Here is a 14,167-nt window from a genome sequence, read left to right as displayed (position 1 = left end):
CTAGGACATCCTACTAAGGATATTATGATGAATTTTTCTATTTTATTCTTTAAAATGTTAACGAAACCGTGTACATTATCAACAGTAACATTTTTCATTACTGACAGTGACAAAATCTATTGAAATTGTACTTGATTTTCACCAAATAATGCGTTAAATATAAATGGATTCCACAGAGTTTTTAGCCCTCTAATTAATTTTGCTCTTTTGGCGTTCCATAGAAACCAAAATATTGAACATTGAGTGTGCGAAATGCGAGAAAAACAACGTCTGTAAAATCACCAATTTAATGGATTTATTGTTACTTTTATGTGATTTTTCTTCATTAAAGTAGGCCTACTAATTCTAAGCTGTGGTATTCAGGATAAAGTTGGTTAAAATACAAGGCAGGTGCAAAAGGAAACTAGCCTAGCGGGCCTAGGCCTAGGCTACTTCAATTTCGGTGATTTCCTGCCTTGCAATTTTGAGAAATGATAAAATGATGCCTCGCATTTTTTGATGATGGTAAAACGATGCCTCGCATAAATTTCTGACTTGCCTCGCATGCCTTCCCTGCCTCGCGTGCCTCGCTGCCTCGCACTTTGTTACTACCCCTTGTGATATATATTCTTTGATCACACTGATCTTTGATCACACACTAACTTCTTTGATAGAGCGTCTAGGCCTACTATAGTCTACTAACTGTGGTAGTGTAAGAGATCTAGGCCCTATTAGAGAGATGGAGGGTCACCTGCATAGCACTGTTGCTACGAGTATTTCTATCATTTATGGTAGGCCCTATGATTGTCTGATTTAATAGATAATATGCACTAGCCTAGGCCTAGTTATTATTACGACACATCACTTGATTTTTAGAAATTAAAAATATAGGGCCTAACTAGGCCTAGGCTAGTAGGCCTAGCCTAGGTAGGCTAGACATCAAGTCAGGATAAGCCTAGGCCTAGTGAACAGGCGCGCGATCGGAACGGACAATTCATCGGAATCGACCACGAACGGGCCAACAAAGTTGTAAGACGATCGGGCTCAACAAATAGGATGATCGGTCAAGTGCGAAGCTGCGTTATTCGAGGCATGCCGAAAATTTGTGAGGTATTAAATATTTCAAAAAAATGCGAGGCATGTATGTAGCCGCGTGTAGCTAGCCAGGCCTCTAGGCTAGGGTTAGGCCCTACTAGACCACCTACCAGAGCAACAAATCAAATCCTACCACCAGAGAGCAGCCACCTGCTTGGAATTGATTATTAATGGTATATTACAAATTTCAAAGCTTAATTCTTTCAGAAACTGATAAAATTGAAGTTAAAAGTAAATTTCTCGGCATATCACAATTTCATAATCGAATGCGTTTGACCAGTGGCAAATCCAGAGGGGGAGGGGGACACACGCACCCTCCGCCCCCTTATTAATCTGGAGAAAAACAATTATTCTAACATAAGGAGAAAAAAAAATTGAGAAAAAAAGAGTAAAGTATGTGTTCTTCCGTGTCTATTGTATTGAGCAGTCAACTGTGAGGCGTTACCGATGCATTTATTTGGTCAAATAAAATTGGAACTTCTTCACACAAGTTATTTTTCAAATATTACAATCCATTAGAGTGAATATAAGTATATAAGATCTATTATTATAAACAATGTGCGCCTAAGTTTCAACTTTCTACGGCATGTCGTTATTTAGAAAGTGGGTCAAATGCTAATACATGAAAAAAAATGTTCCGTTCACTTTTGGAAAAAATGTTGCACTATGACAAGTATATAAATAAATATTGCAAACAATCTGACACCAAAATTTGCTCCCTACGACAAATATTTTTTAATTTATGTTGTTATAATTATTAATATAAAATATACCAAGTTTTATTAAATTATGTACTTAGGTCAATAACCAGTCACCGGTCATTTTCAAGTAATATTATCTGTTAAACTGAGCCATAAGCCTTTATTAGTGGATTTCTTATATACTGCAAAAACGTATCAGTGTGATGTTCCATACAGAATACCGGATGTTAATTTTATCAAGACCAAAATAAAACGGGATTATTATGATATCGAACACAAGACTCTTGTGCCCTGAGCTAAGATGATCAGGCCAAACAAATAGGATGATTGGGACCAATATGGATTAAGAGGGCCTAGGCTAGCCAGCGTCAGTGATGACAAATGAAATCTGTGTGTGTTTTACGGTTGACACCATTCTCTAATTACAATTCCGTATTGCCAAACTATTAGGATTTGCTTGTCCTAACATAATGTATGCTTGCAGTTGTATGGAACACACACGATGATATGAATTTCATGACGTGTTTATTGAAATGCATTGGTGATATGAATTTCATGACGTGTTTATTGAAATGCATTGGTGATATGAATTTTGCTGGATGTGAATGAAATGCATAGATGGTACAAATTTTGTTGCCATGTTAATAAAATGCTTTGAATGAAAAAAGTGAAATTATTTAAACCAAAACAAAAATTGTTCCCTCCAAAGCATTTCATTCAGATCGCACCATGAAATTGAAATTCATATCATCAATGCATTTCATTTATATCACATTATGAAATTCATAATAATCAAAATGCGTTCCATAGTGCGGTGGAATATAAGAATTAATTTGTAACGTGAAATTTTTCAGGGTGTTTGTTGTTTGTTGGATGTTGCATAGCATTCCCAAAGCCACCTGTTGATATTCCACCTGTAAATCCTTCTGATGCTCCAAAGCTTCCAGCTGGAGTCTCTAGGACAGTTCTTATAGCAGGTACAGTATTCAATAACACACATTTTGATTTTGACAATTTGATAAAATTTACCTCCGCCAAGGAGGTATATGTAATCGGTAGCGTGTGTTTGTTTGTTAGCAGGATTACTCAAAAATTAAATACAAGATCTTTATCAAAATGAATATACAGATAGATATATTGTCATGGACCATTCCATTAAATTTTGGGACCATGGTCCCCCCAATTCTGGACCACTTTTTTAGTATACTTTTCAGACCTGCTAGTGTTAAAAGATAGGACAGAATTTTTTCAAAAGCCGGCGAGCAGTCTTAAAGTAACAAGTAAACTGAAATTCAAATTCACTCGTTTGATTTTCGCATTGCTGTTCTATTGTTGGTCAACTGAAGCTATTGTTAATTGAAAGGCTTGTTACATAACCATTACACCAAACTCGCATACACATGCTTGTAGTGAAATTAGCGTAAATCACAAACAGCATTAAGACACGCACACACATATATATATATTTTTTTCTTTTACCGGAGAAATCTTATGTAGGAGAATTTTTTTACAGTCGGCGGAGGTATCCACTCTCGGAGTGCCTTTCTAGTTTCAACTTGTAGTTTGTTAAAAATTCGGATGAACAGTTTTAAGTTCAGATTTTTATTTAATAATTTGGAAACAATATTTAACTAGGAAATCTGTATGTCCCAATGAACATAGTGAATTAAAGGGAAAGGTGTCACACCACTAGCTTTATTGTCAGTATATTCAGTGTTGTGTGATCATCCAGGCAGGCAATATAAATTATAAAAGTATTGGTAGATCTCTATAAATAGGGTATTTTATATTATAGGAGGTGGTCTTGCAAGTCTCTCAGCAGCCTTGGAACTTTCCGAGAGAGGATTTAATGTGACAATTTGTGAGAAGGATTTGGTACTTGGTGGACGTCTTCATACAAAAAACATTGAGCGATTAAATCAAACATGGCCTGTTGAACATGCCTTTCATGGTAGGACATTATTTATGAGTTGTTGGTGCTTTGGTCATTATTTTTGTAATACTTTTTCTTGGAACGTACAATTCAAAATAAACTTTATGAAATTACATCATGAAAATTAAATTAAGAAAAAGTTCTATTTTGACAGTGATTTGATTATTTTTTTACTGAATAATGCTTAATAATTATATTAATGTATTACATTTTAAGAAGGTACAGTACATGCTCCACATGCAGTGTTGTTAAGAAGGATAAAGTTGTATATGGACATTTTATATTATAGCCTGGTTTTACAACTACCATCAGTTTAAAGATATTCGCAAAAGACTTGGAATCGATGGAAATTTTAGAGAGTGGAAGGCGGTCGACTATGTTTTTAGAAATTATTTACCAGAGGAAATATATAGTGAAGGGCCATTCCCGTTAAATCTACTTGGTGAGTTCAGACATACTGTATATCCTAACATTACAAATCTCTGTCCAAATATTTCTCAAAAGACAAATAATGGAATGATATTTTTAAGTGGATGTACATAAGAACAATTTTATAGCATACACATACAAAAACACATTTAAAAGGTTAAAAATTTAAAGGCAACTTTAAAGTGCCTGGTGAAATTAATTACATTTTTTTTGTATTTTAAGGTCACAAACTTCTGTACATTTTTTGTAAAATTAAATTGTATATAGGCCTATTGAACTAATTTTGATTCCTTCTTAACGGTTTGGATGGGATATATATTATATTAACGGATTCTGCCAAAAAAATTAAGATAATTAATTCAGCAACAAGACAATGTAAAGCTCATAGGCCTATGATGTTTGTACATTACCACTGTTAGCAGGCTAGTGTGGGCTTAAGACACCTCGGGTGAGAGAGAGATTGTTTTCTTTTTATCATAATCAAATACATTCAAGACAAGGAATGGCCTGGTTTAATATTGAAAAAAAAAAATCAATTGCAGAGAATGAAAAAATGTGAGAATTACACTTTTTGATGGTATAAGGCATTCTTATATTCATTCCTGATATTTTTTAAATTTAGCATTTTAATTTTATTCATAGGTATCATTTTTCGCAGTCCCAATCTAAAGATGACTAATGCAATCGAGTCCTCATTGTCCTTGCCAGATTTATTGTATTACAATTATGATACTATTTTTGAGAAATATGCAAATATATCTCTTGGTAAGTACTTTTGGTTATTTTTTAGTACAGAACCGAGTCCTTATTGGTTGATTAATATAGAAAGTTTTCCTCCCTTCTCTAGAAACTTTCTTTTCAGAACTATGTGGTGTACCGCAAACTTTATATCAACATTTGATTTCACTATGAAATATATTTCATAAGCCCCTTTCTCACAGATGTGCCTGCAATATACCGGTAGTATGCTGGCGTCGTGCCGGTATCGTTACCGGTATATACCCATTCTCATCGGACTATTGTGCCGGAAATATAACCGGTATATACCGGCTTTCTGTGAGAAAGGAGTCGGGCATATTCGGCCAATAAAAAGTCTCTGACAAAATAATTATTGAGGGCGTCTTTTATTGTTAGTATTTTTGTCTAGTGATATATTGCGGCGAATTTTAAGTTACAGATTATTATCTTCCTTTATAGCATATTTATGCAATACATGCTATGTACAGTATATTGTGCATATATTATACAGGTACAGCAATTAATTAGCCATCATCAGCAATCTGTAAAACACCAATAGAATGCTGTACAATTTACAAGGCGACGAAAGGTGTCAAAGCCGCGACGGGGAATTAAATATTACGTTCTCACAGAATGCCCGTCTGGCATTGCGGGGAATATCCCTAGTAATATTACTAGGTCTAAAGCAGATGTCAAGACGATCCGTTCTTACAGAAAACCATACCGGCATGGTAATGGTATATTCCCGATTCCTGGCACACAGCTCTGTGAGAAAGGGGCTATAGAGTCGTTGGACTGGCTGGTTGTCATAGTTTTTTTTAGCGTTGGAATCAGTTTTTTAGAAAATAAATTTTATTTGTTAATCTGTTAACAGAAATATTGTGTTGCTGATACTAATATTGTACATTTGTGCTATACTAAACTAAACTAATTATTTTAATGACTGTTCAATTTTATATTATTTTATTATTTTATTACTTAAGATGACTGGGCAAAAGAAAAGCATGTTGATGAGGCATTTTATAGCATTATAATGCGACCTGCTCTGTCTGTAACGTTGAATGAAAGGCATACAATCAGTGCAGCTGAAATGCTCACATATATGCAGATGTATTTCCTAAGTGAACCACAGGTTGGTGCTAATTATTTGTCTGTATTTAAATGCAGTAATTAAAAAACTGTATCCATCTATAAAATCTCTATTTTAATAATATTTTAATAAAGTAAATATAACTCTAGATTGATATGTCACTTCTCAATTGCAAGTTAAGATAAGAAAATAAAAAATAAATCAAACTGCATGTCAGCAACTGCTCTTGAACAGGTAGTTAATGTGAACATAATCAAGTTCACCTATATTTTGGTAAAATCCATTGATTATGTATAATATAGAAAGAGGATACTGTAATTCTTTCTTCTAATTTTTTTAATTAAAATTATACAATACAAATTTGGTTTGTTTAAATGGACCAATTACATATTAAATATCTTTATTTTATTTTTAGGCTGATGGAAGGGAAGTTACAACCAAGAATTATCAAGATGCAGTAATAGGTCCTTGGAAAAAAGTTTTACAAGAAAATGGTGTCAGGTACATTAGACAACTAGTTAGTTTATACAAAAGTATCTCTTTGGGAATCCATTTGTAAATTTAAAAACTAGAGGTCTAATGGTAGGACATCTGCATATCAACCCGTCTTGGTTGTGGCAGATTTTATTCTCATTATTATCAAATATTTATTCATTTTACTGTCAGTTTAGACTATCTCTTAAGTAATATAGATAAAATATGTGTATAGGTATAGTTTAGTTAATTTGTATTCAATTATTGTGCAAATTGTCATTGTCATTTTATCATTTATTTATCAGAATTGAAACAAATTCAACTGTGAAGTCTTTATATTTCAATTCATCAAATGGCAAAGTAATTTCAACTGAAACTAAAGAGATGTTTGATCATGTGATATTAGCTACAAATCTGGTTGGCCTTCAAAGAATTATTAATACTACACAAAAGAACTATTCACCAGATTCAAAAATTGGAGTTAGTCTACAATGTTTACAGTCCAAAGTTGGCAAGTTACCATTAGCACCAAGGTACAAGATATTCCGCGCCTGGTTTGACAAACAACCTCACAATCGTCCAGATATTCTTGAAACGCCAGATTATACACCAGTCAACCTTATAGCGCAGTATCATCTGTTGGAAGAACACTTTGCAATGTGGGCTAATAAAACCAATGGATCTGTCCTGGAATTTCATCTGTATACATGGAAGGAAAAGGATACACCAGATGATAAAGTGTGGGAAATAATCCAACCAACTGTTAAAATGATATATCCTGAAATATTCAGTGAGAATTTCACTATGCTTGCATATCATGTTAATTCATTTGAAGATAATTTTCCATCGTTTAAAATCAACACAGAACAGTTTAGGCCTAATGTAACATTCCCTAATAGATGTGGCATCCCAAACTTAAGTTTTGCTGGTGATTGGCTTCATACTTCGTACCCGTCAAGTCTCATGGAACGTTCTGTATCAACTGGAAGGCAGGCAGCCAATCATATCCTTTTAATGGAACATGTTCGTCAAGTTCCTTTATTGGTGACAAATTCTCATGGCCCTGGGCTCCTTTAATTGCAACTGTTTATTGTATACATGATGTTTTTAAATTTACTATTCATTCCTCTCTACACTACAGTTCGATGCAAAATGTATGTCATTAACAAACACTAGGAAAGATAACAATCTTTCCTGCAGTTCATGTTGTGCCTGTAGTAATAAAAAATATTTCATCGCACAGATATTATCTCAATTGTGATTTTACAGACAGTACTATTTTGATTATAATAATGAGATGAGAAAATTGTTGAAATATAGGGTGCTATTACTGACATGCATGGTGCATCCTTTTACAAGTCACAAAATCAAACATTTTATATTACATACATCATTTACTTTATTTTTCAAATGGAGTTTTACAATGCTATTTTCTATTATTGGGAATCATACATAAAGCGTGGTTCCCACTAGCGACGTAACGCAACATAAGAAAATACCCTTCCAATAATTGTGTTTTCCCCACCTGCATGAAATCAAACCTGCAATGTTTGCAACGCTGTTGCATCATCAGTTGCCACTATTATGCAATATAGCACTTTGCGTCAATGCATCATTGTGTTGCGTCCTAGTGGGAACCACGCTTTAATCTTTTCAGTAAATCTTTCATTAATCATTATTTGTATTAACATGTTTTCATTACAGAGATGGTACAGTATTCAATATTTTTAACTTAAATTGGGTTTGATTTGTACATAATCTTTTTTAAATAGTAATATAAAATAAAATTAAGTAAAAGAATAATTAGTAAAAAAAATGTATTTAAAATTGTAAAAGCAATAAATTGTTTGTATACTGCATTCCGTCTTCTGTCTGCTTTATTTGTGTTTCTCAGACCTGCTGTGTAGGTAGAATTAGCTATCTGTTGGTCCATAGTTTTCAGCATTGTTTTTGCTGATATATAATATATATATATATATATAAGTATATAATACATACATAACAATTATCTATAGTATACAACGCTAAAAAGTTTCACAATACAAACTAAAAACAATTTGCAGTTTAGAAAATACATGTGCAGACACTACAGTAATAAACCTAGTGTGTCACATTACATAATACATGTGCAGACACTACAGTGTGTCACATTACATTAGCACACATCAATAAACCAATAATACTGTACATACAAACATGAAATTGATTCTTTATAGTAAATATTTTCATTACTTTCATATATATAGTACTAAGGTTTAGGCTCATATGTAAATACTTAACTGAAGTATGCGGATGAAATATTATTAAAGTAAAAGACCTATAGAGTAATGTTGTTCTGTGATTTGGTCAAACTTAATTGCACATTGCGTCATCATTGCAAATTTAATTACAAAATTAATATCAAGATACAAAACTGTTGACTAGTTTTATACTATACTGAAATGTTGATGTAACTTAAGCTTTATATTAAAAAATGATTAGTAGGAAACTCCCGTATTTGGGAATTGAATAATTAATTTCCAAACATTCATCCATTTTACTGTGTTTAAAATTAATTGAATGTATAAGGTCTTATAAACATGTACTTTGCTGTATTTGATATACTTGGTAAACAATGTCTGTTTACGTGACATGGGCGTGTTTGATATACTTGGTAAACAATGTCTGTTTACGTGACATGGGCGTGTTTTTAGCAGATTAGCCCTAGATATGGAATCAAATCAGTTCAAATAGTGTCTAGCACTGTAGCAGGCAATATGCAAGTTGGTAGATATGCCTTTTTGGCATGCACTTTGCTATTTGCACAAGACGGTCAAAACCAATTTTGTCAACTGTACTTAAGTAACATCAACATTTTAAAAAGTTCAACAATTATTAAATATGTAGCTTTGAAATAGGTCAAAATTCTAAATATATACTTGGTTATTATGAGATACAGCAATTATTAAATAGACTATACACCTATTTTGCACTAATTTATAATAACTATCAATGACTAAAATATCAATGGCTCTTTAGTAAGTTTACCACTGTTTTATATTTAACTAATATAAAATGTGATAAATTAATATATGACAACTATAGTGACATTGTCTTCAATATACAGTTACCAATTTGCTCTTGTTGAAAAAAAACATCAATATCATGGTTCAATTTCTCCAAAGTCTTCTCTACTAAGTACATGCCAACGTTCAAAACGTTTATCCGAGTTCTTCAAAGTCTCAAACCAATGCTTTAGGCGTGGACCCCTTGCGTGGATCCCAAGTTGTACACCTCCTGCAAAATAAACAAAAAAATACATGAGATATCTGGGGATTTAGCAGTCATTAGTCCTTGTCACATGATAATGTGGTAATATTGTGGTAATTCAGACACCAGATTATTTACGTACTTGTACTTGGTAGATTACTGAACCAACTAGATGATATGCTAATTTTTGAAGCAGTATTTTTCAACTCGGTGGTCATGGTTTCAAATATTTTGCCTTATAAGATTATTGATTTGACATATTGATAAAAGATTTTATATACTATTTTACAAATATAATACATTTAATACCAATGTAATCGTTGGCTTTGCCAAAGTCTTGATCCCAAACTGTTACCTCCAAAGTCTTCTTAGCCAGTTCACTGTCTTTTACATCATAAGTGAATTCCTTTTTAAAACAAAAACATATATTTCATTATCAACCTCAGCCTCCCTATCTTGTAGTCTTGTAGGTTGTATGTATGTTTTTGGGAATTAAAAACAACATCTACTGTCCAATCATTAGGCCCATTAGCCAGGAGAGTTTATTTGGTTCCACAGCAAACCTCCTTTAATCTACAGAGAACCCCCACCCACGACATATACCCATTTCTGACAATCCAAAATTCTTGTAATTATTCGATTTATGTCATAGTGTTTTGCTTTTAATTTAGTAATAGTGGCCAGCAGAAGTGTAACCAACAGCAATAACAAGTACTTACAAATACGTAATTCACAAGACACGTTCCCTACAATTGTTGACGTTTTGTAAATATAATGTATATATATATATTACTTAACATTAAACCAGGACATTCTTTGTCTTAAATTTAAAATGTACGTTTACGTTTAAAAAGAAAAAAACAATGCAACAGTAGCTTGCGTCTTTAGGCCTAAGCTTTAGTTTTGTAGGCCTAGCTGGTAAGCGAAACATTGTACGCTATCTATAGGCTTTTTAGTTTTAAGTTTGGCGTTGTCTAGTTGCTTTTTTTTTTTTTTTAGCACAATACATGAATACAAATTGGGAAACCCCTGGCATTTTTGCTGAAAAGTTACAATTCTTCCATTTGTTTTGCTTTCGCGATCAAATTAAGTGGGTACATCACAGATGCAAAACAAAAATATCAATCCGCACGTAATGCATGCTGGTATTTATAGTGGGCCGCTTAAATTATTTAACTTATACTTATATTTAAGATTTTTACCATTTAAAGAAGAAAAAAATTATTGCATTAAATCCATATACTGTAGTATTTATATTTACATAAATCTCAGTTAGTGACCTTAAATGTAAAAAAAAAAAACCTAGGGAATGTGGTTTTTATGGACATACTTTTTACTGCAAAACGTTCTTTTTTATTTAAAAAAAAAGAAAAAAAACAGTGTATAAATATCATGAAAAAGGCCTGGGAAATTAGTTTGACAGTTCGATGCACTCAGTGCGCAGGCTAGGTGTTATACCTCATGCATCTCATGTGTTGTCAAAGTAGATATAGTGCAAATGCACCTTTGGCAGAATTCTGCGATATTTAAGTTCTTCTTCACCTATATGGATATTGTTGTAAGTTTTCTATGATCCAAGTTAAATAAAAGGTCTTCACATTATTAAATTTGATGTTGTTTATGCCGATGATAGGGTCAGGGTATTTCCCATCTCTTTCATCTAACCTGTTGATGATCATGGTTTCAGTTTTAGTTCAGACCATATTGTGGTTATCTCCGTCTGAAACTTCACCACTTGACCATGCTTGGTACATGGTGTCAATTACTTCATTTAGTAAAGGGCTGGACGTTTTTAGGACATCAATATTAATGTCCAAAGTTTATTTGCGTGCCTTGAGGTTTTTTATGGCATTCAATACCTCTTCGTTGGATGGTGGTAGATCATCAATGGTTTGGTCATATTTTGTAGGGTAGTGATGTAAGGTGGTGGGTCTGCAATTTCATTGTGGATTGTCAGGTTGCTTTGATCTGGATTGAAATGTTGTTTATATTTATTAGCGTTTATATAATATTAGGGAGTTCCCCTGACCTGACGTTCACATGCATTGAACGCAAAAAAACGTTATCCTAATGTAGTGTCTTTTAAATGGCTTTTGCTGTTTGCAAGCGCTGTCATTTCTGGCGAACTAGAGGTTATTATTTATCATGAATTTTATGTGCGAGAGTACCATTTTCGGGCATCTAGGGATGTCATTTAACAAATGTTTGCACCATTGTGGTGCCTTTGACTCAAGTACTTGTTTTCAAACCCTCCATTGTCCAATCCTGGCTACAGCCCTGATCATGGAAGACATAAATAAATTATTTCCTTAATGGTTCAATGAACGAATATAAAAATATATTTGATTATTTTGAATTATTTTAAAAATCATACTTCATGAAACTCTGGGTTAAGAGTTCGCTTCTTGACGCTGGTCTTGAACCTATACTTCTTTCCTTGGTCTGGTTTCAAACACCTAAAATGAAACATCTGGTATTAATATATTATATAGTAAAGCCTACTGGTGACTGATACAGTGGTGGAAGAGTATCTGTGTATACATTATTACAAAGGTTACTTACACCTTAACATAAGGGTCTGAATAGCCATTCGAATCCATAGATGCTAAACCAGCGCAGCGTACAATGCCTACCAATAGTTGTTGTTTAGACGATATGTATTTCAAAGAGATGAGAATTTTTCCTTCATTTTCACCAATTTCTTCATCTTTATCTAACTATTAATTAACAGATGCAGAGTATTAGTTATTTAGTATTTTGTCAACAAAAGTTTATAACATAGCAGTTGGGTGCAGTTTATAACATAGCAGTTGGGTGCAGTTTATAACATAGCAGTTGGGTGCAGGAACGAACTGACTAAAGATGAAATTACCAAGAGCAGAAATTGGGAGACATTGAGGCCACAAAAGGTGGAAATGGGCAGATTATGAAAATATCAAGAACAGGAATGGGGAAACATTGAGGCCACAAAAGGTGGGAATGGGAAGATTATGAAAAAACAAGAACAGGAATTGGGAAACATTGAGAAAATACGTAAACAACATCCATAATGGAGACTCTATGAGTCATGGATGGACCGACAGCTAAAAGATAAAATAGAAAAGAGGAATGGAATATCTATGACAACACCAACAAAATAGGCAGACTGATAATGGAAAATACAAGGAGCAGAAATAGGCAAACTATGAGGACTAGAAACAAGGATAATTTGACGGTATATTTTATCAAACTTACAGGTAGAGGCCTTTGGAGGTAGACACTACATGTCTTGGTGGTATGGGGAGTCAGTTTCCTTAATGCTAATCTGTGCTCTCCAATAAAGTCATTGTGTCCTAATTTGTCTTCATCCATTACAGTAAGTCTGAAAGAAAATCAAAAATACTTAAATTAAATAATTTAAATTCAAACAATAGGGGTGTGTTGTCACTATAAACAGTCAAACAAGTAAAGTTAAGGTGAATAGTAGGTCTATAAAGCAAACAATGACAATTAACGTGATATTTAATATCACGATACGAAAGCACGATAAAATCTTATGAGAACGTGTCTATTGCATTGTTGTACAAAACAATTGATATCTATCAAGATCTCTATAATGCTTTGGGTAGAACAATCAGTCAGTCCATTTGTCTGTCTGTCTGTTTTTTATAGGCTTTTATTGCATTGTAGTAACATTCATGTTGCCAAAATATTTTGGTAAATGATATTTAAATAATTAACATTACAACCTACATAAGTGCTTACCTCAACGTCTTTCGTTGGAGGTCTTCATCAGTTACGCCAAAATATGTCAAAGTTTCATTAAACTCTGGGTTTAAGGTCTTGCTCATTGTTTTTGTTCTCAGCTTAGAAGACTGCAAAATAAAAATCAACAGCAATTACTGCAAACTAATTACCACTTCTTTATGTTAAAATTACCACCTATTCTCTTTCTGTAAACATTTGTAAACTTTCTGCATTCAAAACTATGAATTAATGAATCAATTTTGTATTAAATACATTTTAAAAAGTGAAAAATACATGGTGTATGAGCACAATTACTTTACCTTTGATGCCCCGGGTAGAAGATGTAATTTGACATATGGATCTGAGAAGCCATTAGAATCCATTGCTCTTAAGCCTTTTGCTCTGATGATAGTGCAGTGAAGAACATTACTTACAGCATCATATAAAACAGAGAACTCCAGTGTACCGAGTGGTGCTAAGAAAATAATAAAATCATCATAATTTATCTTATGATTGTTTATCAGACACAAATGAAGGATTATGGGTAAAGGTTAACTTCTGAAATAATTAAGATAAAAAACGAACCAGACTAGGCATAAAGTTCTTCTATTAAACACTTAATATTAAACTCAAAATTTGTATGCAGTCCCCCATTCAAAACCCAAATGTTGGAATAATAAATTTTATTACTATTTCAAAATATCTTTGATTTGATTGATTGATTGAAAGAAATAAACTAAACAATTGGACTGC

At 33.1% G+C, this 14,167-nt stretch overlaps 2 protein-coding genes across 4 annotated transcripts in view; one reads left to right on the top strand and one right to left on the bottom strand.

The window, feature by feature from the left end:
- The first annotated feature begins 657 nt into the window (after nucleotides 1-657).
- Nucleotides 658-7,850, top strand: LOC140044991 (carotenoid phi-ring synthase-like). Its single transcript, XM_072089719.1, has 8 exons — nucleotides 658-770; nucleotides 2,630-2,752; nucleotides 3,571-3,726; nucleotides 3,998-4,150; nucleotides 4,780-4,902; nucleotides 5,859-6,007; nucleotides 6,381-6,466; nucleotides 6,745-7,850. The coding sequence occupies exons 1-8, from the start codon at nucleotides 719-721 to the stop codon at nucleotides 7,514-7,516; spliced, it is 1,614 nt and encodes a 537-aa protein (XP_071945820.1). The 5' UTR covers nucleotides 658-718; the 3' UTR covers nucleotides 7,517-7,850.
- Nucleotides 7,851-8,263: 413 nt separating this feature from the next.
- Nucleotides 8,264-14,167, bottom strand: part of LOC140044990 (rabphilin-3A-like) — a 37,453-nt gene continuing 31,549 nt past the window's right edge. For all 3 annotated transcript variants that reach the window (XM_072089716.1, XM_072089717.1, XM_072089718.1), the window contains 7 exons: nucleotides 13,735-13,889; nucleotides 13,433-13,542; nucleotides 12,923-13,049; nucleotides 12,251-12,405; nucleotides 12,063-12,144; nucleotides 9,998-10,094; nucleotides 8,264-9,715 (listed from right to left, as the gene is read on the bottom strand). In XM_072089716.1, the coding sequence (XP_071945817.1) occupies nucleotides 9,582-9,715; nucleotides 9,998-10,094; nucleotides 12,063-12,144; nucleotides 12,251-12,405; nucleotides 12,923-13,049; nucleotides 13,433-13,542; nucleotides 13,735-13,889 (860 nt within the window). In that variant the 3' untranslated portion in view covers nucleotides 8,264-9,581. The remainder of the gene's footprint in view (nucleotides 9,716-9,997; nucleotides 10,095-12,062; nucleotides 12,145-12,250; nucleotides 12,406-12,922; nucleotides 13,050-13,432; nucleotides 13,543-13,734; nucleotides 13,890-14,167) is intronic.

This window comes from Antedon mediterranea, chromosome 3, assembly GCF_964355755.1.
Source record: "Antedon mediterranea chromosome 3, ecAntMedi1.1, whole genome shotgun sequence".
Lineage (NCBI taxonomy): Eukaryota > Metazoa > Echinodermata > Crinoidea > Comatulida > Antedonidae > Antedon > Antedon mediterranea.
This window is presented reverse-complemented; position numbering and strand designations above follow the sequence as displayed.